Source organism: Clupea harengus, chromosome 13, assembly GCF_900700415.2.
Source record: "Clupea harengus chromosome 13, Ch_v2.0.2, whole genome shotgun sequence".
Lineage (NCBI taxonomy): Eukaryota > Metazoa > Chordata > Actinopteri > Clupeiformes > Clupeidae > Clupea > Clupea harengus.
In genome coordinates, this window is record NC_045164.1 from 19,920,671 (window position 1) to 19,948,401 (window position 27,731).

Here is a 27,731-nt window from a genome sequence, read left to right on the forward strand (position 1 = left end):
TGGCTTACGACACACATAAGTGCTGCAGGCCTGGTCTTAATCAACACAGAGAACACACACACACACACACACACACACACACACACACACACACATCTGAATATCTGCCTCAGTCAGCAGTGCATGGGAGAAAGGGCAGTAGTCATTTCCACGTAGAGCCTCCAGCAGCCTGACGAAGAGCCACTCAAAAATAACCCTCACAAGCAGTTTACACACACACACACAGTTGCAAGCAGCCCCCCCCCCCCCCCTCCAACATACACACACACACAGTTACAAGCAGTCTCCCCACTCCCAAACACAGACACATACACACCAACAAGCTAATGGGCACACACACACTCCACTCCTAAACACACAGAGCAAAGCACATCTAGGCACAAGCCTTCCAAAACACACACACACAGTTACATTCCCAATCAATCGCAAATACGCAGAGAAAAACATGCACACCGACACGAACACACTCAGTCACAAGGCCACCCACATACACAGGCACATTCAGCACGTGGTCAGACTCACTCATACACAGACACACATACACACACAAACACACTCAGACACACACACACACACACACACACACACACACACAACCACAGAGAGAGCACAGCTAACCCACATGGGTGCAGACACACTCAGGCACACACACAGACGAGGTTATTCCAGTAAAAGCCAAAATGGAGGGGCGTGTGTGCACCTAATGCAAGCTTTCACTGTCTCCGCTGATCAGCGTCTACAAACACACAGTACAAACTGAGTGCTTAAAAGGGCAAATGGGCCTGGGTGGTGGGAGGAGAGGAGAGGAGAGGAGAGTGGAGCTTTGCTCACTGGAGCTTATGGCTCTCTCTTTCTTTGAGCATTTCTTATGAGACCCAGACCCAGGCTCCGCAGGAACAGCCAAGGCTCCGTAGGAACAGCCGAGGCTCCGCAGGACATAAGCGGATGAAACATTTGTGTGCTTGAGTCAGTGAGCCCACAGAGCCCGGTACAGCAGAGCCCCCTGAAGCCAGATTACAGTATATATCTTAGTTACAGCTCAGGACTCAGCGTGCTGCTGGTCGCTGTGCTGGTCAGGGAAGAGAGGCTCTAGCCTACGGAAGAAGTGACTGACACCCGCTGGTCACACTCTGCATTGGGATAAGGATGTGTGTGACAGAGGCTCTAACGAATGCATTGAGTAATGTCGGATCTGTACCAACATGCAGCAGGTGTGCGTCACACACACACACACACACACACACACAGAGAGAGCACACATGTGAACCGGTCCAGGTGCGGCACTCTGCCAGGACACACACACAGAGTTCCACCTCAGCATTCACAAACACACACAGGATTCACTTAGACACCCATACTGTGGAGCTTCATATGTCTGCTTTCCAGTTAAATAAACTGCTTCAAAATGTCATTTCATGTTTCAGAGAGTGGCTTCATATGTCTGCTTTCCACTCAAATAAAACTGTTTCAGAGAAAATAGCTTCATATGTTTCAGAGAGTAGCAAATTATGTCTATTTTAGAGTCAAATAAACCAGTTTCCATAAAACAGACAAATCTCGCCTAACAGGTTGTCCAGCTAGGTTTCATGTCTTAATACAAAAATTCCCATGTTTAAGCACATCTTACAAAAACAGCTAAAATTCCACTTTTTTTCTTGTTAGGTATAGGTATAGCATTACCACTATCTGAGGAAATGTCTGAAGTGAACAGCAACAGCTCTCTTTAATGTTGAACAGTCTTCAGCGTAAAAACCTGAATAACTAATATGATATGAATAAAGAAATATGTTGTCCCTGCCCCACCCTAGCGGCCAGCTATCAGTCTAAGACATCCGCACCACATAGTCTGATTAACGCTCTAAACTCTCACAGCAAGCATTACATACGGTCTGTATCAAACGATCCCAACAAACCATTTGAATAATTGTGCAGAGTTAACTAGCGCCGGGGACGGCTGAGCTCTCCAGTCTAAAACAACAGCAGGCGCCCTTACCTTGCTGCTGGCATGCTGATGGGCTGAAGGTGATGCAGTCTCGTCCAGTTCACCGTTTGCAACGGAGCTTTTAAATCCACACCGAATTCAGCGGCGTGCTCTATGTCAACACAGAAGTGAGGCTCGGGCGCCCATCTGATTTTTTTTTTCTGAATTGATTGGCTGGAAGTGCGCAAGGAGGGGCGATTCGCACGCGTCTGCTGTGGTTGGTCAAGCGGAATTTTGGGTCCAGAAAAGCATGAATTCAGAAAGAGTCGCTCGCCGCCGGGGGCGACACGGTGAAACAGACAGGCACAGCAGTGCCATCTCCCGCAAGCATTCGCCTCATACCTGGCTCTGCCAACACACCGTCCACATGCGCGTCATGGGAAAATATAACTATCCAACGTTAACCAGCAAAAAGTTACCATTAAGTAACAATCAAACTTCCGATTCTCTACAAGTGTGACATTATTGTAAACCAATGTAACATAATGTAACTATTTCTAGCCTACCTTCTAAATTACGTCTCTGCTAGAATGGGTAGTGAAATCTGCCTCCATCTATAAAGATACTCAAAAAGTCCTGAATTATCATAGGTATTTACGGCTAGAATACGCTGTGAGCCGTCACACCTTTGGCGTGGTTGTACAAGACAATCGTAACTCTATATCCCTTCCCCTTACGGTCTTATGACACGGTGGTGACATTGAAATACTACACTGAGGACATAAACGAATGAAATATTTGTGTGCTTGAGTCTGTGAACGCACAGAGCCCGGTACTGCAGAGCCCCCTGAAGCCGGATTACAGTATATATCTTAGTGCGGTGCATGATGCATCTCCCGCACACACGCGCGCGCGCGCACACACACACACACACACACACACAACAAAATACACGTGGAGCGTAGGACGCTAGCGCCCTAACCGGCTCTCGTTCGGATCATGGACTTTGCACGGCAATAAAGACCCCTCGGCCACGCTGTGACCAAAATTAAACTAAACTAACCCAAGATTAGCCAGATAACTACACATTAATACTTCAGGACAATCAAGTAACACAGCCGAGCCGCTAAAAATACAGGCTCTCCCTAAATAGTCAGGTTAGCTAAGCACATAACCCATTCAAACATAACGGGCATTACAAAAAGCTTGGCAACCTAATTTCTGCAGGAGTACGATTTGACCTTTCGTTGTAGTTTTTCCTGCAGGTGTGCCAAAGTGTTTAATTCAACAGATTTATTTCTGACCATCTCAGATGGGGACCGTCCCTGCAACTACAATGCATGCTAACTTAGTAGTTACTTTGCTATATTTTCAGTAACATAATTTTCCTATACCTAAACAAGCTCAACATTGAGAAATTGAGTAACGTTAGCCTAGCCAGCTAGTTGCACACACAAATCAAACAGTACACATTTATTTTATAACGCGTTAACAAACTGGACAAGGCTGTACGCCTGAATGCTTGCCTCCTCTGTCAAGATCTGGCTATACCTTACCAACCTAATTACAGTGTAATTAGGCTACCCGCCACAACCTGACATCTGTATTACGCGGGGATTCAATAAGGTCAGCAAAAACTCACCTAAGTTTCTTTTCCCCATGTTTGGACTTCTTTTCCTCAGATTTTGACTTCTTCTCCTCAGGTTTGGATTTCTCCTCAGGTTTGGACTCCTTCTCCACGAGTTTGACTCTCTTCGCTCTAGGTTCTCCTGAAGCCATCGCTGAAGCACGCTTGCTAAACACCTTCGGCATAGATAACTCGGAGAAGAGTTGTGAAGATTGACAACGGAGGGAGAAAACACGTTAGGCAAAATATAGCTGCCCCTGAGAACTGCCTGAACGAAAAAGGAGACTTAATCTTAAGAAAGAGTCAAGAATACATCAGACACGGTTTCTGTGGATTCGTATCACCTACAGTGAAACAACGTTTCCCAAAGTTTGATTGAACATGTTCTTAATAGTAAATATCGCCTGCACTGTTTGAAGGCACATACGTGGCTAGTTGCTTTGCCTTCCGCTTCGCTCTTCTGCCATATTGCCACCTAGGAGTTTTTGCCGATAGACGCACGGACGGAGTCCTGCAAAGGTAATTCATTTCACATTTTTAATTTTAATGTATTTGTTCGGGTTATTCTGGCTTTTCATAGCTTCATCTGTGTGCAGTTACCAATGTTTGCATGACTCTGTATGGTGGTAATTAATGATAATAAATACAACTGCCGGTAGCTCTTGCTAAAAACAAGCACAACTTTCAGAATGGGAAAACTTGATGTTTCGAATGTTTGCTTCTCACATCTCAATCATAATATTACAAATGAATCGGTAATATTTGAACCGTATGATGACACAGCATGTACTTTGATACCGAGAGCAACTTTAGCGTTTTAAATATGCTTGCACTATTTGAGTTGTAACATATGTCAACACTGTCACTGTCAAGTTTTTTCTTCTTAGGAATAAGTCTCTACCAATCATAGGTTAGTCGCTGTACAGTCCATTGGTCCTCTTGTTATTTTGACAAGGCACCTGATTCACGCCTAATTGTCATTGCCTCCTATTTGAAACCTAGCCTAGTTGTACTGTTTTCTTAGCCTATTTAGAGTTTGTTCATACTATAAGGACTTGTGTACCTATTTCTCAATGCACATTACATACACATACATGCTATTAGCAGTGTATAGCTTTTTCTATTGACTTTATTAATTATAAAACGATCAAAGATTTAACGTGTGTATCCCCCCCAACAGCCCTCACAATGATTCATAGTTTATTTCTGATCAACTCTGCTGCCGATATTTTCCTGGAGAAGCACTGGAAGAGTGTCATCAGCCGATCGGTCTGTGATTACTTCTTCGAGGCGCAGGAAAAGGCCGGAGATCCTGACAATGTGCCGCCAGTCATCCGTACCCCACACCACTACCTAATAAACATCTACCGGGACAAAATCTTTTTCGTGTCTGTCATCCAGACGGAAGTGCCCCCGCTCTTCGTCATAGAGTTTCTACATCGAGTGGCAGAAACATTGCAGGTGGACAATAACAGCCTGCCTAATTAGGCTTCTGTCAATAATTGAGTTATAACATGTCAATAAAATATCAGATTTCAGCTCACCGGCGTTCTCAGGATTCCCCAATGCCAAGAATGCCATGTGCTAGTCATTAGTAATGATTTAATGCAACAATGAACTGATGGTGTGTGATTACAACAAGAATGTAAATTGTGAATGCTGACTGTTCTGTTAAACTGAGTTTGTAATTGTTTTTGTCAATGCAGGATTATTTTGGGGAATGTTCAGAATCTGTCATTAAGGACAATGTTGTGATTGTGTACGAGCTTCTGGAAGAGATGCTGGACAATGGCTTCCCTCTGGCCACCGAGTCCAACATCCTCAAAGAGCTCATCAAACCACCAACCATCCTACGCTCTATGGTCAACACCATCACAGGTTTGACGTGTGTGTGTGTGTGTGTGTGTGTGTGTGTGTGTGTGTGTGTGTGTGTATTTATATGTGGAATAGGGATAGGTTTATTGACTTGTCCGAGTGTTTGTGGGTGTGAGAGAGAGAAAGGGAGAGGCAGAGTAACAGAGACTAAGAGTGGTCCAGATTGCGTAAAGTTGGTGTGTGTATAAACATTGATCCACTGGCGTCATTACCCAGAGTGCATTTAGCAGACGTGCCAGTGCTCTCTGGTTACTAGTGCAGCAGTCGCCACACACACACACAAACACACACACACACACCTCACCTGAGACACTGATCAGGGCCGACTACCCGTCTGAACTCGACAGTCGCATTCTTGATTCGCTGAACACATCTGATGTAGCTAATCGAGAGCTTCATAATTATACTGTCTTTAATCAAGTGTGCTCGGAGCAGGGGAGCGAGAGATAAACAACAAACAGGGCAGGGAAGCTCGGTGTTAATCTAAATTAGAGTCTGGAACCTTACAGTTGTGTTATCAACTGTCATTATTTTAACAGCTCTGTAGTAATCCAAATCAGTCTGTAACCTTACAGTTGTGTTATCGGCTGTCATTATTCTAACAGCTCTGTATTAATCTAAATCATTCTGGTACCTTACAGTTGTGTTATCGGCTGTCATTATTAAGAGCCTTAAATTACATTTACATTTACATTTAGTCATTTAGCAGACGCTTTTGTCCAAAGCAACGTACATTACATTACATTTACATACCAGCTCTGTAGCTCTTGTAGGAAGGCAATGGAGTTTGTGTTTTGTTGTTACCACCATGTGATTTCCCTCTTTTTCTTTCCCTTCTCTTTCTTGTCTTTCCTCCCTCGTCCCTCCATCTTGTCTTCCGTCCCTCCGTCTCCAGGCAGCAGTAACGTGGGAGAGACGCTCCCCACCGGCCAGCTCTCCACCGTCCCCTGGAGGCGGGCGGGGGTCAAATACACCAACAACGAGGCCTACTTCGACGTCATCGAGGAGATCGACGCCATCATTGACAAGTCTGGTATGGGACTAGACGGTGTGCTGTGCTGCTTTGTGTGTCATATAGTGAGCTTTTGTGCTGTTGAACAGTGTGTGTTTTATAGTGGTCTTTTTTGGCTATTTCTTGTTGTCTTGTTGTTTCTTGTTGTCGTAATGTTCTCCTGGGTTGACGTAATGTTGTGCTTTACTTATACATTAGTTTGCCCAGATACTGAACATTAACCGGTGAATAGAGAATTTTGTCTGAAATAATGATAGTTTGTGATAAAACAAAGCTGTTATGTTTCCAAAGCATGTCATGCCCAAAAATCAGCGGTGAATTATACGCAGGTGTAGAAGAGAAGGAGCAGTGAATTACACGCAGGTGTAGAAGGGAAGGGTTTCAGTCTTTGTTGTGGCCCACTTGAGCAGAAGCTGAGTGTGTGTTTGCCCTGGAGGCTTTTCTGTTTAATTAAATGTGCCTCTCTGTTTGATGAGTTTAAAGAGGTGTGTTCTGTTTGGGAGATGGAGATTGTGTGTGCTCTTGTTGGGTGTGTGTGTGTGTGTGTGTGTGTGCGCGCTATACTAGAGTATGGTGAGGTGTGTGTGTTAGACTAGAGTATGGTGAGGTGTGTGTGTGTGTGTGTGTGGACTAGAGTATGTTGAGGTGTGTTTGTGTGTGTAGACTACAGTATGGTGACGTGTGTGTGTGTGTAGACTAGAGTATGTTGAGGTGTGTTTGTGTGTGTAGACTACAGTATGGTGAGGTGTGTGTGTGTGTGTGTGTGTGTGTGTGTGTATGCAGACTGGAGTATGGTGAAGTGTGTGTGTGTGTGTGTGTGATACAGTATGGTGTGTGTGTGTGTGATACAGTATGGTGTGTGTGTGGAGTTAGATGAAGTGTGTTTGAGTGTGAAGTGTTTCTGTGTTTCAGGAGCGACTGTGTGTGCAGAGATCCAGGGTGTGATCGATGCGTGTGTGAAACTCACTGGCATGCCAGACCTCACCCTGTCCTTCATGGTGAGTTCAGTTTTGGCACAGAGCCTTCTATAGTTTGTGTGTGTGTGTGTTTGTGTGTATGTGTGTGTGTGAGTGCGTGTGTGTGTGTGAGTGCGTGTGGGGCCATCATGTGTGTGGTGAGTCCAGCATAGACACTGAGCCTCGTGTGTGTGTGTGTGTGTGTGTGTGTGTGTGTGTGTGTGTGTGGTGAGTCCAGTGTTAGCAGAGAGCTAGCGAGCAGACAGCTAGCAGGAGAAGAAGCCATGGCACACACTGGAAGCCAACTAGGAGTAGCTAGCCGGCCACCTTGGTGGGGGCTGGCAGAGAAGAGGAAGAGAATTCAGATATAGAAGTAATCACTAAGTCGATTGGCAGTTGTAGTGAGCGCAGTCACTAAGATACTTAAAGGTGGGCAGCAGCAACTCTGTCAAACAGGAAATGGTGTGTGTGTGTGTGTGTGTGTCTGTCACCTGGGTGTGAGTGAGTGAAACACCAGTCTAACACGTCAATGTGTGTGTGTGTGCGCGTGCATGCGTGCGTGTGTTTGCATTTGCGGGTGCTGTTCCATACTCTGCTTCTGTACTGCACTGCAGTACTGCATTGTAACTGCTTTCAAAGAATGGGGTTCATTTAGTAATAATTACATTACTAAATAATAATTAAATGAATAATATAAAACCCCATTAAGAAAAGCCATATTAAAAGAATTCACGAAAATAGAATTTGGGTGACTATGCCCAAATGATCCACAAGCTTTCAGTCATCTGTGCTCTTGCCCACCACACCCAGAAAGGCCTGTGTGTGTGTGTGTGTGTGTGTGTGTGTGTGTGTGTGTGTGTGTGTGTGTGTGTGTGTGTGTGTGTGTGCGCACGTGTGCACGCACGCACGTGAAGTGGACTAGTAGTTTTGCCACTGAGGTGGAGAGAGAAGGCTCCGACCCTGAGGTTACAGCAGCCTAGAACTCTGCCCCATGTGTGTTGCCCTGGAGATGATGGAATGTTTTGCCCCTGTAGAACCCCCGTCTCCTTGACGACGTGAGCTTCCACCCGTGCGTGCGATTCAAGCGCTGGGAGTCGGAGAGAGTCCTCTCCTTCATCCCGCCTGACGGCAACTTCCGCCTCATGTCTTACCACGTCAGCGCACAAAAGTGAGTCACAACCTGTCCAACACATGCTACCTGGTGGAATGGCGTGTGTGTGTGTGTGTGTGTGTGTGTGTGTGTGTGTGTGTGTGTGTGTGTGTGTGTGTGTGTGTGTGTGTGTGTGTGTGTGTGTGTGTGTGTGTGTGTGTGTGAGAGAGAACTTTTGCCTCATGTCTTACCATATCAGCACACATAATTGAGTAGTTACCTGTTTAGCAAATGCTACCTAGTGGAATGTCAGTGTGTGTGTGTGCATTTGTGTGTGAGAACAACAATTGCTGGTCAGACTGGTGGAGAGTGTGTGTGTGTGTGTGTGTGTGTGTGTGTGTGTGTGTGTGTGTGTGTGTGTGTGTGTGTGTGTGTGTGTGTGTGTGTGTGTGTGTGTGTGTGTGTGTGTGTGTGTGTGTGTGTGTGTGTGTCTCCTGTCCCACCTCAGTTTGAGTGAGTGAAACACCCTGTCTAATATGTTGCCACATTTCCTAGGCGGGTCCCCACCGCGTCCTAATGGGTGGACGCAACAAAAACATTTTTTTTTTACTTTTAAACGGAAACTTCTACAATCCTTATTGTACACCACTACATAATTCTTTGAACTGGTTCATCTTGGCTGGCGTTTGTGGAAGCAAGGGGGTGCACACTTATCGCTAACACCACGCTAAACATTTTACTCACACTCATTAATTTACCGTCGATCAAAATCTCCGTTTTATTGCACAAATGTTGTTCCTTCAAATCACTGTTATTCAATTGTCTGTGCATATAGCATATGAAAAAGAAGGACAGTGTACATACCATGCTTGTTCAACAAACAAGCTTGAATTAGTTCTTGCCGCCATTGGATCTTGTCCTGTCTTAGGAGGTGTGCTCCCGTCCCGGGACGACTTTATGGTTTGGGCAGGTTCGCGAGGAACATGGTTTCGCCATTGCAAAATCAATTCATTAAGTTGTAAGGTTTTCAAAGGTGAATGTGACTTGATAATGTGAAAGTGATAACTGTTGTTATCATTATTTTGAAGACCTGACTTTTCTAATTATTATTGGTACCATTTTAACTTTGTGTAATGTGTATTTCTTTGATTTCACCCCTGTGCTGTGGGCCTGTGATGGTATGGGCCAATTCGGGTAAGTTCAGATACCTGATGAAAAAAAGCTTGGTAGTAGTTGGGAGGTTTTTGTGCTGAGAGCTTCTTTGGTGAGTTTGGATGGTGAGCTTAGTGTATGCTCTTTTCTGTCTTCCTCAGAAGTGAGAGGCTGTTACTTATTGAGCTGTCTGCATTTTGGGACATCTGTACTACTGGCTGTACATATAGAGCTGTTTGTAAATATTTTTGGTTTCAATTAGTCTTTTTGTTTATGTTTTTAGTTTCTTGGATTATGCACCTGGTGGAGGACAAATACATTTCAAACCGCAGAGTTTTAGTCTCCCTGCTGCCTTTTGTGACTACCCTAAAAGACCCTCGACACGATTACCCTTTGACTGTGTGTGTGTGTGTGTGTGTGTGAGTGAACAAGAGCTCTTTCTTTTGTGTTTGCTGGTCAGACTGGTGGCAGCTCCCCATCTCCCTGTGTATGAGAGTACCCACATTTATATTTGCCTCTGTGTGTGTGCGTGTGTGTGGTAACTCTCATTGTGGTTATCCCCCTCAGCCTTGTGGCCATCCCCATCTACGTGAAGCAGAACATCAGCTTCTTTGAGAGCGGGTCGTCGGGGCGCTTGGACATCACCGTGGGGCCCAAGCAGACGATGGGCAAACCCGTGGAGGGGCTGGTGGTCAGCATCCACATGCCCAAAGTGGTGCTCAGCGTCAGCCTCACCGCCTCGCAGGGCACGCAGAAGTACGACGCCGTCACCAAGGTGAGAACTCGGCCCTCAAGTGTGCTTTGGTGCTCCAAGGGATTCATGCCTTGTGCCAGTCACCTTAGTGCTTGCTCTTGGAGGTTCAAGCTCTGGGCTCTGTAAAGCACCTAGAGACCATTTAAATTCTTATTGATGCTATATCAATAGAATATAATTGAATTGACCTGCTGTGTGGCTGCTGCTTGTGATGTAATATGCCGGTAGCTGCTGCTTAGAGCCGCATAGTCCTGCGCCAGGATGGTGCCAGGAAGCAAACTGAGCCGGTCTTATCATATGGAATAATAGTGCTGTTGCCAGGTTGGTTATTCATTAATAGAAACACATTATGTTTTATCATACTTAAGTAGGTTCTTGTTATCAATAAAAAGAGATTAACTGTGAAAGGATACCATTTATTGTATTCATACTTAGTCTCCAAAGTGCTTCCAGGTTCCACACATATTGTTGGACCTGTGGTGTTTTTTCATTGTTATTCCTCAGACTTCCTACAGCACTGGCGCTTACATTGATGTTTCTCTAGTGAATACTGTGTCTTGTGGCATTTAACCAGTCAAGGTTTCTAGAGATGTAGTCTCTTCTCTCCCTGCTGTAGGTCCTGGTCTGGGACATTGGGAAGCTAAACCAGCAGAAGCTGCCCAACCTGAAGGGCAGTCTGAGCCTGCAGTCGGGGGCCCCCAAACCAGAGGAGAACCCCAGCCTCAACATCGACCTCAAGATCCAGCAGCTGGCCATCTCAGGTTGGACTGGGGCAGCGCTGGCCAATCACAGCTGGGACAGAGGTCGCCAATCAGAACTGAGACAGGGGGCAGAGGGGCCTATCAGCTGAGAGAAGGAGTGGGGATGACTAATCACAGCTGAGAGAGGGGGAAGGGGTAGCCAATCAGAACTGAGACAAGGGGCAGGGGTGTACTGTCATGGCTAGGATGAGGGAGAGATGTGAGGGTCAACAGCCAATCACAGATATAAGGGTACTAGGTGAGTGATAACAGCCAACCACAGACCAGGTGGTGTCAGGTGAGCTGCTGTGGCCAATAACCAGCAGTGAACCTTGAGTCTAGAGTAGGTGACCTTGATGTTTTATCACACACACACACAGTCACGTGTATACTACCACGTGTACACTACGTCCACTGTTTTCTGTAGAGCTAGTGAGGGTTGCCCTGGGTAACACTAGAGTGTAGGCCATGCAAGGCTCTGTTTGAATGCATATGTCTGTTGATTATTTTGACTAAATCATGTTTTTTTTATGTGTCTGGAGTTGTCAGTCCTGCAGGTATTTTTTATGCTGTCTGTTAATCTGTTTTAGATAGTTGTGCTGTCGACTACCTGTAGGATGTGTTGTAACGCTGATAAAGATTACCTTTGGACAGCTGTACAAACTCCTACCTGTAGTTTGTTTTTCTCAGGTGTGATAACCCCTGCTTGTAGTTTATCTTATACAAGTTTGCTTACTCTTACCTGTAGCATGTGTTACGCAGGTGTACCAATTTCTACCTGTAGTATACCTTGAACAGGTGTGCTAACTCCTACTTGAAGTTCACCTTGGACAAGTGTGCTAACTCCTTCCTGTAGTATACCTTGGACAGGTGTGCTAACTCCTACTTGAAGTTTACGGTGGACAAGTGTGCTAACTCCTACCAGCAGTTTACTTTGGACAGGTGTGCTAACCCCTAGCTGTAGCTTGTGTTAACTAGGCCTGCTAACTCCTAGCTGTAGCTTGTGTTAACTAGACGTGCTAACACCTAGCTGTAGCTTGTGTTAACTAGACGTGCTAACTCCTAGCTGTAGCTTGTGTTAACTCGGTGTGCTAACTCCTAGCTATAGTATACCTTGGACAGGAGTGCTAACTCTTAGCTGTAGCTTGTGTTAACTAGGCCTGCTAACTCCTAGTTGTAGTATACCTTGGACAGGTGTGCTAACTCCTATTTAAAGCTTGTGTTAACTTGGTGTGCTAACTCCTAGCTGTAGTATACCTTGGACAGGTGTGCTAACTCCAAGCTGTAGTATACTTTGGACAGATGTGTTAACTCTTAGCTGTAGCTTGTGTTAACTAGGCGTGCTAGCTCCTAGCTGTAGTATACCTTGGACAGATGTGCTAACTCCTAGCTGTTGTATACCTTGGACCGGTGTGCTATCTCCTAGCTGTAGCTTGTGTTGCATAGGTGTCCTACCTGCTAACTCTGTCTTGTCTGTGTTGAGAGCGCTCTGTTTTATATATCCTGTGCAGGTGTCAAAGTGAGCAGGTTGGACATGTACGGGGAGAAGTACAAGCCCTTTAAAGGCGTTAAGTACATCACCAAAGCCGGCAAGTTCCAGGTGCGGACATGAGGGTGGAATCCAGCCAGCGGGAGATGTAGATACGCCGTGCCAAAAACGATGTTTTGGTTCTGTCACCATCTTCAAAATGTCTAATTATGGAAGTTCTTAAGCCTTATACATATTTAGTTTACGTCATCTCAAACACAAGTGAATTCTCACCATGCCTGATTATTTTGCAAAAAGGAAAAAAAAATGGGGAAAATTAGAATTTGGTTTGAAAGGGAAAGGCCTTATTTTTCATTTTATCAAAATGTATTTATCTTCACTGTAAAAATGAGGATTGCACCATGTATCTTGTATTTAGTTTGGGATTTTTTTTTTTTTTTTTTAAGATTTAGTTGGATGTTATTCAATATTGTGCCATTCCTTACATCAGTATTGCTTCTTGCTGTCCCATCCAAAGCAATGCCTGAAGAACTATTGTATTCATTGTGTGTCTGTGTCTGTGTCTATGTTTGTGTGTGCGTGTGTGCGTGCGTGTCCGCCTGTCTGTCTGTCTGTGCGTGCGTCTGTGCGTGCGTCTGTCTGTCTGTGCGTGCGTGGTGAATACTGCATGTGACATGAAATCACTCCATCTACTTTCTGGCAGCCCCATCCTTCAGGAGAGTAGAAGCCCAGAGACACTTGCGCTCTCTTTTCTTGCTCATGGGTAGATTGGGTAGGGGAGGGGAGGGTGTGTGGATACCTGGTCAGGAATAGAAAGTACAGGAGAGGCAGGGGGGACTACAGGTTTGAGGGGGTGGGTTGGCCACCAAGACAGGTGAGAAGTAAATGGGAGAAAGGACTGACGTGTGTGTGTGTGTGTGTGTGTGTGTGTGTGTGTGTGTGTATGTGTGTTACCAGACGACCTGCAGAGGTGAGGTGTAGCAGGCTTTAAGGCACAGCAGACTCTCAGCTTTGGGCATTTAATCAGCCCTTTGCCATAGAGCCAAAGCACACAGCCAGGGTGAGAGAGAGTGTGTGTGTGTGTGTGTGTGTTTGCGTACTTGTGTGTGTTGCCCCAATCTCTGGCAGCAGACTGCTGTCTCAGAGAGACGGGCTGTGTCGTGCTTAGCCATTTGTTGCCTTGGGAACCATCCAGTTCCAGCAGGTATCTTTGTGAATGCAGCTGTTTATCACTTTGCCCCTCAGTAGCCCTTAGTGAGCCATCAGTGGAGTGGTGTTGCTAGGCAACCCCTCCATCTTCAGCCTCCATCACTGAGCAGCTGCTCTGAAAGGAACCTTCTATGGAGGGTTCCTCTGAACCAGTTCCTGTAAAAAAAGGTGCTCTTTGCTCATGTAGAAAGCCCGTCTGGAATGATGCCGTTTGTGAAAGCCCGTCTGGAATGATGTTGTTTGTGAGCGCCTGGAATGATGGCGTTTGTGAAAGTAGAATCATTACTGTTACACAGCCCTGGAAATGCACATAGAAACTATGGAAACACTTAGCTACCTGTTTGCACAAACACCAGAGACACAATTCCCTTTACTGCAGCGTGACCAATAAGTGTGTGTGTGTGTGTATATGTATGTGTGTATGTATGTGTGAATGTGTGTGTGTGTGTGTGTGTGTGCGTGTAAAGGGAACAACTAATGTTAAAAATACATATTTAAAAACCAAAAGCCTTCACATTGCTGAGAAATGTTAAATAAAAACGTAATACTGAGTTTGAGTCTTGCATGTTTCTAGTATGTTTTTCGAAGCTCATCTGCTTGGATCACCAATGAGCCTTGTCAGAACTGAGACGTCATAAAGAGGAGACACAAATGAGAAATAATTGTCATGGCTGCTGTTGGTTTCAGGCAGGGACTTTACTTCTTCCCTTCAGCTCTCCACATCACCCCTCTCAATAAGCTCCTGGTCCATTCTCATGGCTTTGGAAAGAAAAAACACAAACTTCAAAAGAACTTCATTTCCCACAATCCCAGACACTGCACTCAGCTTTATGGGTTGAAAAGAAAAACAATTCTACGGTGGTGTCCGTGGCATCCGTATACATTCAGAAACAAAAGTCACACTTTTTCACAGGTCTTTAGGAACTCTTCACATAGACATGACAGGAGGCACTACTGAAGACCTGGTTCATAGTAGGAACCTTCTTATTCTATCCTGACACAGTTAAAAGCTATAAGTCGGTGCAAGGCAGTGCTCTAGCTGGCTAACAGTTAGCTGAGAGAGAGAGAGAGATCTGTAGACTCCCCATACGGTGGAGTCTTTCAGACAAAGAGAAGCCCTGCATATCACAGAAGTTTTTGTGCTCATCTTCACCTTCATGTATAAATAAGTCTTAACATTAAAAAAATAAACACACACACAGCTTGTCACAAAGGATGCTGGCGAGATATCAACACTTGCGACCAAGCAAAATTTGAACCAGTTTCTCTTATAATGCAATATTGTTAAATGAATTTTTTTTTTTTTTTTCAACAATGAATATAGGTTACTTGCGTAGTGGTTTAATCTGGGTGCAGTCTTTAATCCTAACCTCATTTGGTTGTTAGCCCTGAGATTAAAACAACTGGTACACATTCTGCACAGGTGCAAACACCCAATAGACCTGGTCCTCACTCCGGCCCCACGGGGGTCCTGTTTCTGACATCCCCACAGATTTCTGATCAGGCAAGTACTAAGACGGCTCCTGAGCAGCACTGAGCTGAGTGAATACCACACACACGCCTCACCTCCGACCGCAGAGCTCGCCGGATTCGCCTAGAAGCTCCGGCCAATCAGAGCGCAGAATGCAGCGGTTCCGGCCAATCAGAGCGCAGAATGCTCCGGTTCTGATCTATTTTGGCCCGGTTCTGGCCTGGACCCGCTCTAATTCCGTTTCAGAGTCAGCTGCATCCTGAGCTCTGATTGGCCGGCTCTAGTATGGCATCGATGTTTAATTCCACAGGAAGAAACAGCTCAACTGTTTTGCGATTATACTAACAGCCTTTTTTTTTCCTTCAAAAATACATTTAAATAATCACACAGCAAAAAAATATATAATTTCCACTCTCACACAAATGTTTAAATGCTAGTAAAAAATGTCAAGCAAAGTAAACTGTCAGATTCATGCCTGACCTGTCCAAGAGTTTCATCAGAGCCAAAGGAGTCATGAGTGTAAACAGGACAACGTGTGTGTGTGTGTGTGTGTGTGTGTGTGTGTGTGTGTGTGTGTGTGTGTGTGTGTGTGTGTGTGTGTGTGTGTGTGTGTGTGTGTGTGTGTGTGTGTGTAGGTGTAGGTGTGTGTGTGTGTGTGTGTGTGTGTGTGTGTTTGTGGTAATGAGTATAGACTGGACTGACAACATGGAATGTGTATGTGTGTGTGTGTGTGTGTGTGTGTGTGTGTGTGTGCGTGTGTGTGTGTGTGTGTGTGTGGTGCATAGACTGGACTGACAACATGAAAGATGAATCTTACTAAGTCTTTGGCGTCCTTCATGCCCAGGGATGGCACACCATGCAAGGCAAACTACAGCCTGGAGGTGCCTGAACAGACTGCAAATGAACACTAACTCTAAAAACTTTCTAAAACGATAAACTCTAAAACGATAAACTCTAAAACTATCTTTCGTAAAGCATGTGAAGTACTAAAACGTAGTAAACACAGCCAGCAGATGCTTTGTGAGTGGCTTAGCTTAAAACGGTGTCAGAAGTGAACCGCACATTATCAGCCTTGAAGCAAAGCAAACAAACTGACTAAAATAAAGCTTTGCATGGAGACAGCTCTAGAGCATAGAAATATGTACATGTTTCCTCGTTAAGAAAATCCTGCTGTGAAAACTGAATTAAGAGTAAACTTCATTTAAGAGGACAAACCACATCGCCTTCATTTCAAAAATAGAAAAAGGAACAAAAACTCTTCATGCAAAAAAAATATATAAATACCTGGAATTTGGATAAACTCTGGAAATGCAACATACCAAAAATATATATTCCAAAAACCCTCTGATGGTATTCTACAGTGTAACGGGACGACAGCGAACCTTTCGGAAGAGAATCAAAACTTCCCAGAGGAGCGGCCCATACCATACCACTCCACGCCACATCAGTAAACGCAGTGTCAAAGTAATCAATCAATCCTGATCAATACCGATCAATACAAAACAATGCTCAGAAGCAAGCGCAGAGATATAAAGTCTACGAGTCCGGACCGCCTGGCGTTGACCAGCTCACCGCCACCCTCCTTCGCTCACAGTGCAGGTGGCGGCAGAGGGGTGAAAGGTCACGGGATCATGTGAAGGTGGTCTCACTGGTACCACGGAGTCTTGCGGACCCAGCGCAGGGTGAAGCCGGCGTCGGTGCGGATCTTGATGGAGGCTGCCTCCGCCTCGCGCACCGTCTCCTTCACAGACTGCATCAGGTTCTGAGCGTTATGCACAAGCATCTCCGTGGCCTGTACACACACACACACACACACACACACACACACACACACATTTACATACAGTCACAAAGAGATACACTCAGACACACACATTCATTTAAAATTGTGTTTATGTAAATGAAGGGGGAGAGAGTATGTGTTTGTGAGGAAGGGAGACTGATTGTGTGTGTGTGTGTGTGTGTGTGTTTGTGTGACCTGTTCAGACTCCTCCTCGCTGATGTTGGTGCGACCCAGCATGGTGGCTTTGACGGTGGAGAGGATCTTCAGCTGAGTGCTGATAGTGGGGATACGCTCACACACCTGCAGATAGGGATGGGTAAGAGGAACACACACACACACACACACAGGTAAGAGAAACACACACACACACACACACAGGTAAGATAATGTGACATTCCCTCACAGCGGGTCAAAGTGAATGTGCTTGTTGGTGCATACGTGTGTGTTAATGTGTGTGTGTGTGTGTGTGTGTGTGTGTGTGTGTGTGTTTGTGATTGTGTGTGTGTGTGTGCATGACACACACCTGCAGCCTGCAGCAGGTTGGTGCGGAAGTGTTTGTCGGTGTATAGATGTCTGGTTGTGTGTGTGTGTGTGTGTATGCGACACACACCTGCAGCAGGTTGGTACGAATGCGTTTGTCAGTGCACTGCTTGGCGACCTCCTTGGCAAGCCGTGTGACCTCGTCGGAGGCCTTGGCGATGTCCTTGGCACACTGGATGAGCGCCCGTTTGTTGCCACTGCCGCCGCGCACCAGTCGAGACATCTCCGCCATCAGCAGCGCCATGCGTTTGGCCGCCGCAATGATGTCGTTACCCTGCAGAGAGGTCATGCCAGAGTCAGGGTTCAAAGGTCACCTCAGGTCAAAGGTGATTGTAACGGTGATTGTAATTTCCGATGAGCTTCATCTAAACTAAGCAACGCGGCAATGGTTCCTGTCCAAAGTTCTAACTGTGGAAAAAGGATTTAGTGGTGTGTTGCCCCTCCACGTTTTTAAGTGCTCTCCTAATCCAAACTATTCTGAAAACTTGTTCAATTCCAACTCAAAAGCTGAAGACTGCTGTCTTCAAACGAATCATCCTCAGTGTGTTCCACAGAACAGGTGAGTTAAAAGTGGCCATCTCAAACACACACACACACACACACACACACACACGGTGCCTCATTATTCTCTTTATCGGTTAGTCTGGGGGGTGGGGCGGAAGGAAGACGGGCCCGGCAACAGTAACCGGGCAACAGTAAGTCCAGTCTAGTCTTCTCTCACTGGACCTCATCTTCAGGATGTCTGGACACACATGCAGACCTTCCATGTTAACAGACGTGTCACGTGATGCAACTGGTTCCAGTCAGTCAAGGGTTAATGGGTTAATTTTTGTGACCAAACAAACAAACAAACAAAATGGTGGTTGAGAAACAGCAACACCAGGCAGGTGACATGACTTCATCGCCATGGAAACCCTGAAGTCATGGGGAAACTGTCATCCTTGGCTTCACAGGGGTGGGCTGGGCAAGTGGTGTGATTGACAGCAAAGCAGATTGCAGTGGAAGTGTGATCACCTCCTCTGATTGGAGGGGCTGTGTTTGCTGGGCGTGTCACTCTCAGATATATGCAAAGATATATGCATTTATGTTTATTTCTAAAACTCGAGCAGGATACACTTGTGAAGCCAGCATCAGTTCATTAAAAAAAAAAGAAAAAAACAACCAAAAGTGCACGTCAAACTTGCCATTCCAACAGTCGCCAAGGGCAACCTCAGCACCAATAACATCATCACCAGCCCCAACACCAACAGATCTACATGAGATGCAGCAGTCACCACAGTAACAGCAGCGGCGTCCCCGCACAGAGGCCCCGCCCAGGCCCCCAGAATGCCGCGGGGCGGCAGAAGCAGGAAGTACCTTACTGGACCACTTGCGAGCTTCCTGGTGCAAAGCCTGGGCGGCAGCCAGCATGGGCTGGTTAACTGGCTGATTGTTGGGTATGAGCATCAGCTCGGGCTCGAAATCGTCCTCGTTGTCTGTGAACTCGTCATCATCGTCAACATCAACCTCGCCCTCTGCCCCATCAAAGCCTTCGCCTGAGTCCTCCGGCTGACCAGGGGGAGGGGTGGAGAGGTGGATAGGGGAGGGGAGGAGGGGTGGATAGGGGAGAGGAGGGGAGGGGAGTGAAGGAGAGGGGATGAGAGGCCAGAGGACGAGAGGAGAGGAGGGGAGGGGAGGGGAGAGGAGAGGAGGGGGGGCAGCGTGGAGAAAGAAGAAGAGAGTTAGTGTGAGGCACTGGATGGAAACCTACAGGAGAGGAGAGAGAGAGGGGGAAGGGGGAGGGGTGGAGGAGGGAAGAAGGGATAGGGCAAGAGAAGAAAGCGGGAGGAGGACGGGCAGCTTTGGCAATCGGTTCAGTTTTGGCAATCGGTTCATTTTTGGAAATCGGTTCAGTTCAGCTAAGCTAAGCAGTAGCTCTTCAGAGGAGGCAAGGGGGGCAATGCCTCCTGGGAAATTTGAGAAGAAAAAAAAGAAAAAGAGTTATCTGTGATGACAATTAGTCTAAGATTCTCTGTGTATTTATTCAGTAAAAATATTGCAATTTTGGTAAGGTTATCGCCAGATGTTATTGTGTAGCGGACATTGGTCCACTGTGTGAGCCCAACCCAGTCATCAAGGGGAGGCTTAAAACGACAAAAACTGCTTTGAATCCCTTCAGAAAAAAAACCCCAACCAATCAGAATAGAGTTCATTTTGTGTTATCAAAGGAAATTTTGTAACTCCAGCATCCTGACAAAAAGTTCAACGGCTAGCCAAAGCTAGCCCCAAATGAATGCCAAACGAGAGGGGGATATGGCACTGCCACACCTATTTTTTGGCTCTAATTGACAATGGTATCCTAGGTGCATAGAAGCCAGATGATATTTGTGTTGAGTTGAGTCTGGCTGAGACTTTGGTAGGTCAGCTGATTGACCTTCACTCATTTTGATCCTGTAGTGGGACACACTTACAAGAACTGGATTGTGTGTGTGTCTGTGTGTCTGTGTCTGTGTGTGTGTGGGTGTGGGTGTGGGTGTGCGCGTATGTGTGTGTGTGTGTGTGCGCATGTTGTGTAGTCTGCCTCCTCAGTGAAATTAGCCACCAACCGCTATTGAATGAAGCACAAACTCAGTGGAATGAAGACATATACACTAGTGGGGTTAGATCTGTTAGGGCTATCTATGTCCTACCACAACACTGGAAAGAGCCACTTAGCATTCCTGTTGCTAGCAAGCTAGACTAAGGCTATAGTTGAAATGCTATGGGCTAAACTAATGAACCACAAAGACTTTTTAAAACAAACAAAAAAAAAAGTTTGCCTTCATCCTAGTTCTAGCACTGGCGGTGCAATGAGTGGAAATTGTGCAGACAAGATTATAACCGGCGAGGTAAAAGACTGTAAAAATACAGCAACAATAAGGCACTTTTCCATTCATTTTTTATTCTGGTTTATTTCCTAATAAGGATGTTCTCTTTGGTTAGTATATCATAATGCTCTCTCAGGATCTTCACTCCAGAGGAGCTGCTTCCTCAAGTGGCTGTAAGAGTGGCCAGTGGGGTCTGCTGGCTTCTTATTGGACTGACAGGGGGGGCAGCAAAGCCTGCTAGCTCCTCATTGGCTGGGGGACCACAACTCTGTGCTTCTGAGGAGTTCCAGCACTTGCTCAGATTTAGTTCCATGATCCTTCGCATCTCCATCTCTCTGGGCCAAGTGTGGCAGGGGTCAGACTCGAGTGTTGCCGGCCATATCAGTGACTCCACCGACATAAGAGTGAGATTACAGTGAGGCAAGACTGGACGCCTAGTATAAAGAAACTCTAAAGGCTTTGGGTTTTGCCCACTTTCTCTAATTAACTCACCTCAAAAGATTTTGAAGACTCATGAGCTATTTTTTTTTTCAGGAACTAGGATTTCTTGTCCCAGGAATTCCATTTATTTGGCACACATAGACTGTTTAAATGAGTACCAAGACGATTCATATCCAGACTCTATTGCATACAATGTTAGGGTTTAGTTTGGGATTGGAAATGGGACTCGGGCTGGAGGCTGAACATAGGGACTGGATGGGTGGGGGTTTGGGCCCTTCGAACAGTGACAAATACAGAGGGGTGGATGCAGGAGGTCTACAAACACCTTCAGTGTGTGTTATAAACAGATGAGTCCATAATGCCACACACACAAACAAACGGAAGACATATTGAGAAGAACATTTACACACACAAGCACACACACACACACACACACACACACACACACACACTCTCCCTCTTCTTTGGCACAGAAATCCTCATAATCTAGGATAGTAACTGATGAGGGCCTAAATGCAGAGGATATGTTACATTGAAGAACCTTCATATATCCTGTGTTGTTGAGGCTGAGTTCATACTTCCAGTCCTGATGATCTGGCACAGTTATGGCCCTGATTTGGGAGAGATCTTCCGCACGAGATCCTACAGCGGTTCCCTGCACAGCGGATAGCCTACTCTGGATAGATCCAGCCGTGATCTGGGTGAGATGCATACCACCGTCAGTGACCCATATGCCCATATGGTGCCCCCTGCTGGAAGAGACACTAACTACAAGGCCCCCTGCTGGAGGAGACACTAACTACAAGGCCCCCCGCCATGCCCCCAGCTGGAGGAGACACTAACTACACTGCCCCCTGCTGGAGAAGACACTAACTACAAGGCCCCCTGCTGGAGGAGACACATACTACAAGGCCCCCTGCTGGAGGAGACACTAACTACAAGGCCCCCTGCTGGAGGAGACACTAACTACACGGCCCCCTGCTGGAGGAGACACTAACTACACTGCCCCCTGCTGGAAGAGACACTAACTACAAGGCCCCCAGCTGGAGGAGACACTAACTAACTTCCCTGTGGGATCTCCCAGTTTCAGAGGATCACAAGAAGTTTAACGGATAACTGGTTTACCAGATGAGGCGTAAGGACACGGAGGCAGAGTAAACCCAATCCCTTAGTCAGTATTATGCACTTGCAACACACCGTCCAGTTACAAACTGCATCGCAAGGTTCAGAAAGCTCAAGTCCTATCCAGTTCTTCGAGCCAACCTACTCTTTTCACTAGAAAGCTTATACGACAGAAAATCCTAATTATAAGTGCTGAATCGAGCATATTTATTTGAGAATCACTTTAAGTCAGAACATCAGCTCTTTTTTATGCCATATCAGTCTGTACATTGGGCTATCTCATGGATGTTCAACCAAAGGAAGACATGCCAGTCAAGATCCGAGGTGAACTGAGGACAAATGGTTGTGTTCAAGCCGGTCTCCACATGTCTCCACATGTCTCCCCAAAATCAAACCAACTTGGGCTCCTCCGACTGACAAACACATGAACAGACTGAGGGAAATGGGGTGAAATCTGCTGGTTCACTGGATGGATGAAGACATTCTGAGTTCTGTCTGCTGGTAGACTCTTCATCTTTCCCTCAAACTAGGGAAGTGATTTACGAGATCATCGTTCTTCTGGATTGTGTGGTGCAGATGGTGGTGCTCCCATGTGGTAGGAGTTTGTACTGCATGTACGGTGATGGTTTGATAAACATTCCCACCTGTTTTTGAGATTACACTGCAGATGCAGCAGCACTCCTACTGATTAGTGTGTAAAATAAACTCCTGTAATTTGGTCTACAAGGGTTACAGCATCCCCATGTGGTGTGGAGTTTATACTACTGTAATCTGGAGCAGTGTCGTGCTGTCTCTGCTGGTATTTAAAGTTTAAGCTACAGATGTGATAGCACTGAATTTGTGATCTGGAGTGCGGAAAACATGTTAAACCCGCCCTCCTGTGGTGTGGTGTGGTGTGGTGTGTGATCTGCCTTGTTGCATAGCGCCCTCCGGTGGGGCGGAGTGTGCAGTGCAGCTGCAGAGGTGCTCACCTTGCTGGACCACTTGCGGGCCTCGTCGTGAAGCTGGCGGGCGGCCACCATCATGGGCTCACTCACCACCTCCCCCACCTTTTGGTCCGGGAACTCCTCATCCTTCTCTTCAGGAGGGGGGGGCCGGGGAGGGGGCACCTCACCCTCAGGCAGCGGGGGCTTAGGAGGGGCCTGCTCATCGTTCACCTGGGGGGGGGGGGGTGAAGAGAGGAGGAAAAATAACATCAGAGGAAGAAGGAAGAGAAAGAGAGGAGGGAGAGAAAATAAAAAAGAAGAGAAAGAATGCAGGATAAATTAGAGATGGAAGGGGAAAGGAAAAGAGGAAGAAGAGAAAGAGAGGGAGGTGTGTGTGTGTGTGTGTGTGTGTGTGTGTGTGTGTGTGTGTCTAACTCACATGCAGCTGATCCAGGTCTGGTGGTGGTGGGGGGAAGTCTAGTTCCTGGGGGTTGAAGGCCTCTCTGACTTTGCCCACCGCCGCCAGGATCCTGTAGCCAGAGTCCAGGAAGTTCTTCTGCAGGCCTGCACAGAGAGAGTGAGTCAGATACACATACATTCACACACACACACACACACACACACACACACACACACACACACACACACACACCCACCCACACACACACACCCACACACACACATCCCCCCCACACAGACACACACACACACACACACACATCCCCCCCCCCATACGGTTGATGTACTCTCTGGGCTCACCTCACAATCTCTTCACCTTTCCACAACATTAGAACTACCTTCCCAATTTTGACTTGTTAACTCACTCTCTCACCTGGACTCACCTGGACTCACTCTCTCACCCCGACTCACTCTCTCACCTGAACTCACCTGGGCTCACTCTCTCACCTGGGCTCATTGACCTGTGCTGTCTGCCTCACCTCTCCTATCCGTCTCACCTGTCCTGTGTCTCGGCTGGTGAACACTCTCCCCTGTGCTGTCTGTCTCACCTGTGCTGTCTGTCTCACCTGTGCTGTCTGTCTCACCTGTGCTGTCTGTCTCCCCTGTGCTGTCTATCTTACCTGGGTCCTGGATGTTGCCGGCCACAGCCTTGGCATCCATCACCATGGGTGAGATGGTCCTGCTGAGATCATCGGACGCTGCCTTCACCATCTCCCGAAACTTGGGGTCCTCGGAGTTCTCCACCTCACGCTTCGCCACCAGCAGGATCCGATTGGCCCTCCGCGCAATGCTCGTCGCCCCGGCAACCAGCATCTGAGGCTGGACGTTCGCCATGGCAACACGGCACTTATCGATGTCCTTCTTAATGGCCTCCTCAGAGGCATCCAACAGCGACTTAGTGTCGATGGCCTCATCTACCAGAGCTACACACGCACACAAAATGTGTTACACAGTTACAGTTAGTTGGTGTTCATTTCTGTGTATTCAGTCTTCACATCATTCAAAACATAAAGCTACTTCTCTGTCCATACACACACACACACACACACACACACACACACACACACACACACAGTTACTGCACCTGTGAGTTTCTCAACATTATCAATCCACTGGTTCTTCATGGTTTCAAAGTGCTCATACGCAGGTTGGTTTCCTGGGTTCTTCAGAAGGATACGAGCAGCAGAGACCACCTGATAAACACACACACGCACACACACACACACACACAGTTATTCACACATTAATGCAAAACATCCTGAGTGACGTGTGTGTGTAGAGTGAGAGAGAGAGTGTGTGTTTGAATGTTTGTGTGTAGAGAGAGAGAGAGTGTGTGTTTGCATGTTTGTGTAGAGAGAGAGAGAGTGTGTGTGTGTGTGTGTGTACCTGAGGTGTCAGTTCCCTGGCTGACTTCACTGCAGCCTGGATGCCCTCTGCTGTCGACCTATTGGCTGTCCCCACGGCAGCGGCCTTCTCTGCGGTGGCACCCAGACGGTTAGCATGATTCTCAAAGTTACAGGCCCGCTCTTCAAACACCTGCACAAGACATACGATTATTACTACACACATACACTTGTGTGTGTGTGTCTCGTGTGTGTGTCTATAAACGCACCTCCTCTCTGTTAGGTGCCTCTGGGGCGGCGGTGGCAACTAGAGCCAGTCATTTGATGGGATCGTGTGTGTGTGTGTGTGTGTCTCGTGTGTGTGTGTGTGTGTGTGTGTGTGTGTGTGTGTGTGTGTGTGTGTGTGTGTGTGTGTGTGTGTTTGTGCATGTGCATGTCTCATGTGTATGTGTGTGAGTGTGTGTGTGTGTGTGTGTGTGTGTGTGTGTCTATAAACGCACCTCCCCTCTGTTGGGTGCCTCTGGGGGTGCGGTGGCAGCTACAGCCAGTAGTTTGATGGGAGTGGTCGTGTCGCTGAAGACATCAGACACTTCCTGAGTCATCGCTTCCTGCATCTTAGCCTTCATGTCCTGGCAGCACAACACAGCACAGTTTAACACAATTACACACCATTGTATTCAATAGTCATTGAGTGTGGGTGGCCATGGTGTGTGTGTGTGTGTGTGTGTGTGTGTGTAGGGATGTGAGTGTGTGTATGTGTGTGTCTGTGTGTGTGTGTGTGTGTGTGTGTGTATGTGTGTGTGTGTGTGTGTGTGTGTGTGTGTGTGTGTGTGTGTGTGTGTGTCTGGCCATGTCCATTCAACAATTACACATCATTGTATTCAATAGTTATTGAGTGTGGGTGGCCATGGTGTGTGTGTGTGTGTGTGTGTGTGTAGGGATGTGAGTGTGTGTATGTGTGTGTCTGTGTGTGTGTGTGTGTGTGTGTGTGTGTGTGTGTGTGTGTGTGTGTGTGTGTGTGGCTTCCTTTGAGTGGTTGAGTTCCCATCTGCCCAAAAGTACTGTGATGTTTGAGGCATTCTGTTAAACAGGCTGCAGTATCCATTGATGCCACTGGATGGAGCTCTTTAACAGCTTAACAGCAGCATTATGCGTGCACACATACACACACACACACACACACACCGATATGGATACACACATTCATTAAATAAATACTCACCCACACACATTAAATAAACACACACTGAGGCAGTTAGTCTCAGACCACCCCAGCCCTCAGCTCAGGGCTCACCTGACTTAGACGCACACAATCTCTCCTAGACCTGGGCACAGTGCCAATCTCTCCTAGACCTGGGCACAGATGCCAGTCTCTCCTAGACCTGGGCACAGATGCCAGTCTCTCTTAGACCTGGGCACAGATGCCAGTCTCTCCTAGACCTGGGCACAGATGCCAGTCTCTCTTAGACCTGGGCACAGATGCCAATCTCTCCTAGACCTGGGCACAGATGCCAATCTCTCTTGTGTAAAATGTGTGTGTGTGTGTGTGTGTCACCTTACCTTGAGTGACTCCAGTAGTTGTGCGGCTACAGCGCGTGCCTGCGGCGTCTCCCCCTCCCCACGGGCGGCCATGTCTGCCAGCAGCATCATCAGCTGCTCCGCGCGGTCACAGCGGGCCAGCAGGTCCTGCCGGTACGGAGCCGGCAGGGAGCTCGCCAGCCGACGCCCCTCCGCTATCAGAGCCCGGATCGCTGCCTGACCTGGGGGGGGGGGGGGGGGGGGGGAGAGAGATTGAGAAGGAGGTGAGACAGAGGGACAGAGGGAGGGAGAGAAATAGTCAGTGTGAGTGTAAGTGTGTGTGGTGGTAGTGTGTGTGGTGGTAGTGTAGTAAGCTATTTTGTGTGTTTTGAGGCTAGAGGCATTCAACTGTTATGGAAGAGTCTTGGGTTAGTTTCCTGCTGGGACCATTCATCAGCTCCACTGTGGAAGAGTGACAGTGTGCATGTGTGTGTGTGTGTGTGTGTGTGTGTAGAGAGAGAGAGAGAGAGAGTATGCGTTTGCATGTGTCTGTAAAGAGAGAGAGAGAGAGAGAGAGTGTGTGTGTGTAGAGAGAGTGTATGTGTGATCATGTCTGTGTGTGTGTGTGTGTGTGTGTGTGTGTGTGTGTGTGTGTGTGTAGAGACAGATAGAGAGAGAGTGTGTGTGTTTGCCTGTGTTTGTAAAGAGAAAGAAAGAGTGTGTGTGTATGTGTAGAGAGAGTGTATGCGTGTTTGTGTGTGTGTGTGTGTTTGTGTGTGTCTGTGTGTGTGTGTGTGTGTTTGTGTGTGTGTGTGTGTGTGTTCCATACCCACTCCGTTGTCATCCACGTTGGGGTTGTTGATCCAGCGTAGGGCCTGCTCCATCTTGCCCTCCAGCGTGACGGCGGCTTTGGCGGGTCTCATGTTGGCCACGGCGCGGTTGACCTTCACCTGCAGCGTCTGCAGCGCCTCGCCTATCTGCTTCGCCAACGCACGCGCCTCTGGGGTGTTCCCCTTACCCCTAGGGGGAGACAGAGGGAGATGGATAGAGAGAGAGAGATGAATTGAGGAAACACAAGAGAGGAGGAGAAAGAGAGATAGAGGTGAAATAGAGAAAAAAAGAGAGAAAGTGATGTTTGAAGGGAAGGAAAAAAAAGAACAGAGTGGGAAAAGAGGCATTACAAGAGAAAGTGAAAGAACAAGAGAGGAGAGAAAAGAGGAGAGGAAAGACACACATTATAATCCACGAGCGTGTGACAAAACCAGCGCACACACCTCCCAGCACCTGGATGAGCCTGACTGAGAGGCCACTCCCACAATCAGCCCAGCAGAGTGAGGTTAGTTGCGCTGAGTCAGACCCCAGACCCACCACCAGAGGGCGTAGCAGAGCAATAGAGTTTAGTTGTACTTAGTCGGTCTCTCCACAGAACCCAAATGCACCACCAGGGGAAATAAGAG

The 27,731-nt window shown here is 47.1% G+C and overlaps 3 protein-coding genes across 9 annotated transcripts in view; 1 reads left to right on the forward strand and 2 right to left on the reverse strand.

Moving 5' to 3' along the window:
• adka (adenosine kinase a) overlaps positions 1-3,761 on the reverse strand; it is an 87,504-nt gene extending 83,743 nt beyond the window's left edge. Inside the window, exon 1 of one of the 4 annotated variants that reach the window (XM_031578640.2) lies at positions 3,564-3,761. In XM_031578640.2, the coding sequence (XP_031434500.1) occupies positions 3,564-3,733 (170 nt within the window). In that variant the 5' untranslated portion in view covers positions 3,734-3,761. Of the gene's footprint in view, positions 1-1,993; positions 2,171-3,563 lie in introns of those variants that run through there. The other 3 variants (XM_031578641.2, XM_031578642.2, XM_031578643.2) reach the window with 3 other exon arrangements.
• Positions 3,762-3,844: 83 nt separating this feature from the next.
• On the forward strand, positions 3,845-14,376 carry ap3m1 (adaptor related protein complex 3 subunit mu 1). Its single transcript, XM_012840267.3, has 9 exons — positions 3,845-4,067; positions 4,729-5,009; positions 5,255-5,426; positions 6,319-6,456; positions 7,348-7,433; positions 8,426-8,559; positions 10,201-10,408; positions 11,004-11,148; positions 12,639-14,376. The coding sequence occupies exons 2-9, from the start codon at positions 4,737-4,739 to the stop codon at positions 12,737-12,739; spliced, it is 1,257 nt and encodes a 418-aa protein (XP_012695721.1). The 5' UTR covers positions 3,845-4,067; positions 4,729-4,736; the 3' UTR covers positions 12,740-14,376.
• A 261-nt stretch (positions 14,377-14,637) lies between these two features.
• The window catches only part of vcla (vinculin a), a 51,143-nt gene continuing 38,049 nt past the window's right edge, over positions 14,638-27,731 (reverse strand). For 2 of the 4 annotated variants that reach the window (XM_031578637.2, XM_031578636.2), the window contains 12 exons: positions 27,104-27,294; positions 26,317-26,516; positions 25,257-25,385; positions 24,800-24,949; positions 24,498-24,606; positions 24,034-24,336; positions 23,394-23,518; positions 23,000-23,185; positions 18,976-19,167; positions 17,690-17,893; positions 17,275-17,379; positions 14,638-17,088 (listed from right to left, as the gene is read on the reverse strand). In XM_031578637.2, coding sequence (XP_031434497.1) covers positions 16,942-17,088; positions 17,275-17,379; positions 17,690-17,893; positions 18,976-19,167; positions 23,000-23,185; positions 23,394-23,518; positions 24,034-24,336; positions 24,498-24,606; positions 24,800-24,949; positions 25,257-25,385; positions 26,317-26,516; positions 27,104-27,294 — 2,041 coding nt within the window. In that variant the 3' untranslated portion in view covers positions 14,638-16,941. The remainder of the gene's footprint in view (positions 17,089-17,274; positions 17,380-17,689; positions 17,894-18,975; positions 19,168-22,999; positions 23,186-23,393; positions 23,519-24,033; positions 24,337-24,497; positions 24,607-24,799; positions 24,950-25,256; positions 25,386-26,316; positions 26,517-27,103; positions 27,295-27,731) is intronic. The other 2 variants (XM_031578639.2, XM_031578638.2) reach the window with 1 other exon arrangement.

Coding starts and splice junctions, on each gene's coding strand:
- ap3m1 (XM_012840267.3), top strand. CDS start 4,737: ATGATTCATAGTTTATTTCTGATCAACTCTGCTGCCGATATTTTCCTG. Junction 6,457..7,347: donor CGCCATCATTGACAAGTCTG/GTATGGGACTAG, acceptor TCTGTGTTTCAG/GAGCGACTGTGTGTGCAGAG. Junction 10,409..11,003: donor AGTACGACGCCGTCACCAAG/GTGAGAACTCGG, acceptor TCCCTGCTGTAG/GTCCTGGTCTGGGACATTGG.